A 2,846-nucleotide genomic window follows, 5' to 3' on the forward strand; every position below is an offset into this window, starting at 1 on the left:
TACGGCTGACCGGTTCTACGCCCTGTAACTCTCACAAGACCAGTCCAGAAACATGCGGGAGCTTTTCGAAGCAGCCTGCAGGCCCCACCCGTGTGAACCACCGGCATATATTAGAATAAAGTTGTTTAAATTGTCATTATGTTTAAAGTGTTTCATTTCATGTAAAAATGTGTGTAATTTTGTTGGTTTTAAGCTTATATCTCTGTGGGGAAGCATCATAGAGACTCCATTGAACTTTTAGATTAAAGCTGAGATCCAGACCTTGGAAAGGTCTGGATCTCAGAATTGGTCTAGGCCCCCCTGTTGTTTTTCTGGTCAATGGCGTTTGGATGGTAGAGGATGTCAACTTAGTCTGGACGCTAGATCTCAGTTGGCGTTTAAAGTGGGTGGGGCTAAAGATGGGCTCCCCTTGTTGGTGTTTGCGAGGTGTTTGTTGGGGTGTTCTGCTACTTTCCAGCTAGCTCATTAAGAAGTTCTATTATTTCTGCATTTGACAACCGCTGGGCGCAATGTGGTTTGAGGGTCTGGGTGCCGGTGAGGCTCTCCTGTAGCTCCCTCGGTTGATGTGGGTGGGCTGCTGCTGTCAATGTGTAGGGAGGATCCTGTGTCAGTTTGGGGATGATTTCCTCCTCATGTCCCTCCTCTTCCGGTTCAGGCCTGGTGGCTACAGAGCTSATGCGTGGAGTTTTCCATCTCTGTTGTTTTGCCATTGTAGATGCCGCTGATGCCGCTGCCACTGGTGGTTCTGATAATGCAGGCACTGTAGTTGCCGGTTCCAATGCTGTAGGGGCTGCAGCCGAAGGTACCGATGCTGTCGGTGCTGCAGCTGATGATCCTGATGCTGTAGGGGCCGCAGCTGATGGTCCTGATGCTGTTGGTGCTGCAGCTGATGGTCCTGATGCTGCAGGGGCTGCCGCCGAAGGTGCAGATGCTGTCGATACTGCAGCTGATGGTTCTGATGCTGCAGGGGCCGCCGCAGAAGGTGCCGATGCTGTCGGTGCTACAGCTGATGTTTCTGATGCTGCAGGGGCTGCCGCCGAAGGTGCCGATGCTGTCGGTGCTGCAGCTGATGACCCTGATGCTGCAGGGGCTGCCGACGAAGGTGCCGATGCTGTCGGTGCTGCAGCTGATGGTTCTGATGCTGCCGCTGGTGTCTGTGCTGTGGGGTTGTGGTTATTTTCATTTATTTTAGCAACCACAATAGCCTGTACCTTGTCCAGGGTTTCATTTAAGAGTTTTCTCCCCAGGTTTCGTTTAGCCCACTTGGTGGCTATGTCAAAGGGGGCAAGCCAATTTTCTATGGAGTAGTAGCCCATTTTTTTGGATTTCTGTTTTCATGCCCTCTTCATAATGCTCTTTTAAGATCATTACCGTGTTGACAGCCCAGTTACGAGCATTACCTCTTATCAGGTCTATTGTGGTTTCTGTAGGGTTGGAGGGTTTGATGGTTGTGGCCAGATTTTGTTCAATTTTCTGAAGTGCAGGTGGATCAGTGTTCAGGTTGTTAGAATGGTGCACTGCCTTRATCAGTTTATGTAGAATTCTCACTTTGGCAGTAAAATCAGGATCATTATTTTCCTGTCTGTTTTGTGTTTGGTTTGTAAATTGTCTGTGTTGTTCATACCGTTGTTGCTGGTTTCGGTTCTGGTAGTTGTGGTTTTGTAGACAGCGCTGTCTGGAGCTGCTCTGGTTGTAGTCATCGTGAGAACCTGCACGTGGCCTGTGTGATTGTTGGGCTCTGTTCTGATGGTCTTGGTGTTGTGGGGGGCGTTGTTAGAAATGGCCCTTGTTGTAGCCATCGTCCCAGCCCACATGTGGCCAATGTGGTTGCTGGACTCGGTTCTGGTGGTCATATTGTTGTGGGCCTCTTTGTCTGGAGCGGCTCTGGTCATACCTGCTGTTCGGTCTGGGCTGCGGCCTCCTGCTAACTCCATACCACCTGGACTCAACTCTGCCTCCATTATGCCAGGGTCCCTGGTCCCTGAGGTTGCTGCATGGCCTGCCCCTGGTGACTAATGCATAAGAGCATCTCCAAACCTCAGTGTTTCTTGTCTGTTGGTTCTGTGCTCCATTGTCAGGAACGGCACGTGTGCGGTCCCTCCTGCGGCCTCGTCTGTAGCTCACGCTGGTTCAGCCGTCCGTCTCGTCTGGATGCCAGGGCATTTTTAAAGGCCATTCAGGTAGATTTTCTTTTCTTAAAACACTCTCCACTGTGTTTTTTATTTAGTAAAAAAGGTCTGATTTCAATAACTATAAAAAAGGTTTGAAATTTAGTTGATTCGGTTTTTTAGCTTAGCTTGTGTGCTATAAAAATAGGCTAATTTGTTTCTCACTTGCACTTTATTTTAACAGTTAAATTTTTTTTTTATAAAAACATAAAATACAGCAAGCTGTCGCGATGTTTCGATCTTTACAGATCTTCTTCAGGCTAAGCTTGCTAATGTTACCGTTAACTCACGGTTCAGTTCGATTTCATGTCCGTCATAGTTCAACCTCCGTCTCATGCGGTCAGGGCTAAGTTGCTAACTAGCCTGCCGTGACTTTTTCAAAAACATGCGTCAAACAGGAAACGATGTGAACATAACAGGAACTTGTCAAAATAAAACAGGAACTTGTAATACATGCCAACCGGAAGTTGTTTCAAAATAAAAGTCCATTCAAATCACATATGAAAAAAATCATTCAAAACACTTTGACTTCATTACAACTGTGAAATACAATTCAAAATTACAACAATTTTTTATTTAAAAAAAATTAAAAAAAATATTAATGTAAAGGAAGAACATGATTAAAATTTTTGAAGTTTAAAAACACAGTAAACCAAATCATGGTGAGCGGACCATCAG

At 46.3% G+C, this 2,846-nt stretch overlaps 1 protein-coding gene across 1 annotated transcript in view; it reads left to right on the top strand.

Moving 5' to 3' along the window:
• The first annotated feature begins 509 nt into the window (after positions 1 to 509).
• The window catches only part of LOC106537112 (uncharacterized), a 5,403-nt gene continuing 3,066 nt past the window's right edge, over positions 510 to 2,846 (top strand). Inside the window, exons 1-4 of the mRNA XM_014034481.1 lie at positions 510 to 534; positions 716 to 843; positions 887 to 1,156; positions 2,079 to 2,180. Of these exons, the coding sequence (XP_013889935.1) occupies positions 510 to 534; positions 716 to 843; positions 887 to 1,156; positions 2,079 to 2,180 (525 nt within the window). The remainder of the gene's footprint in view (positions 535 to 715; positions 844 to 886; positions 1,157 to 2,078; positions 2,181 to 2,846) is intronic.

This window comes from Austrofundulus limnaeus, unplaced genomic scaffold (assembly GCF_001266775.1).
Source record: "Austrofundulus limnaeus strain Quisiro unplaced genomic scaffold, Austrofundulus_limnaeus-1.0 Scaffold2136, whole genome shotgun sequence".
NCBI lineage: Eukaryota > Metazoa > Chordata > Actinopteri > Cyprinodontiformes > Rivulidae > Austrofundulus > Austrofundulus limnaeus.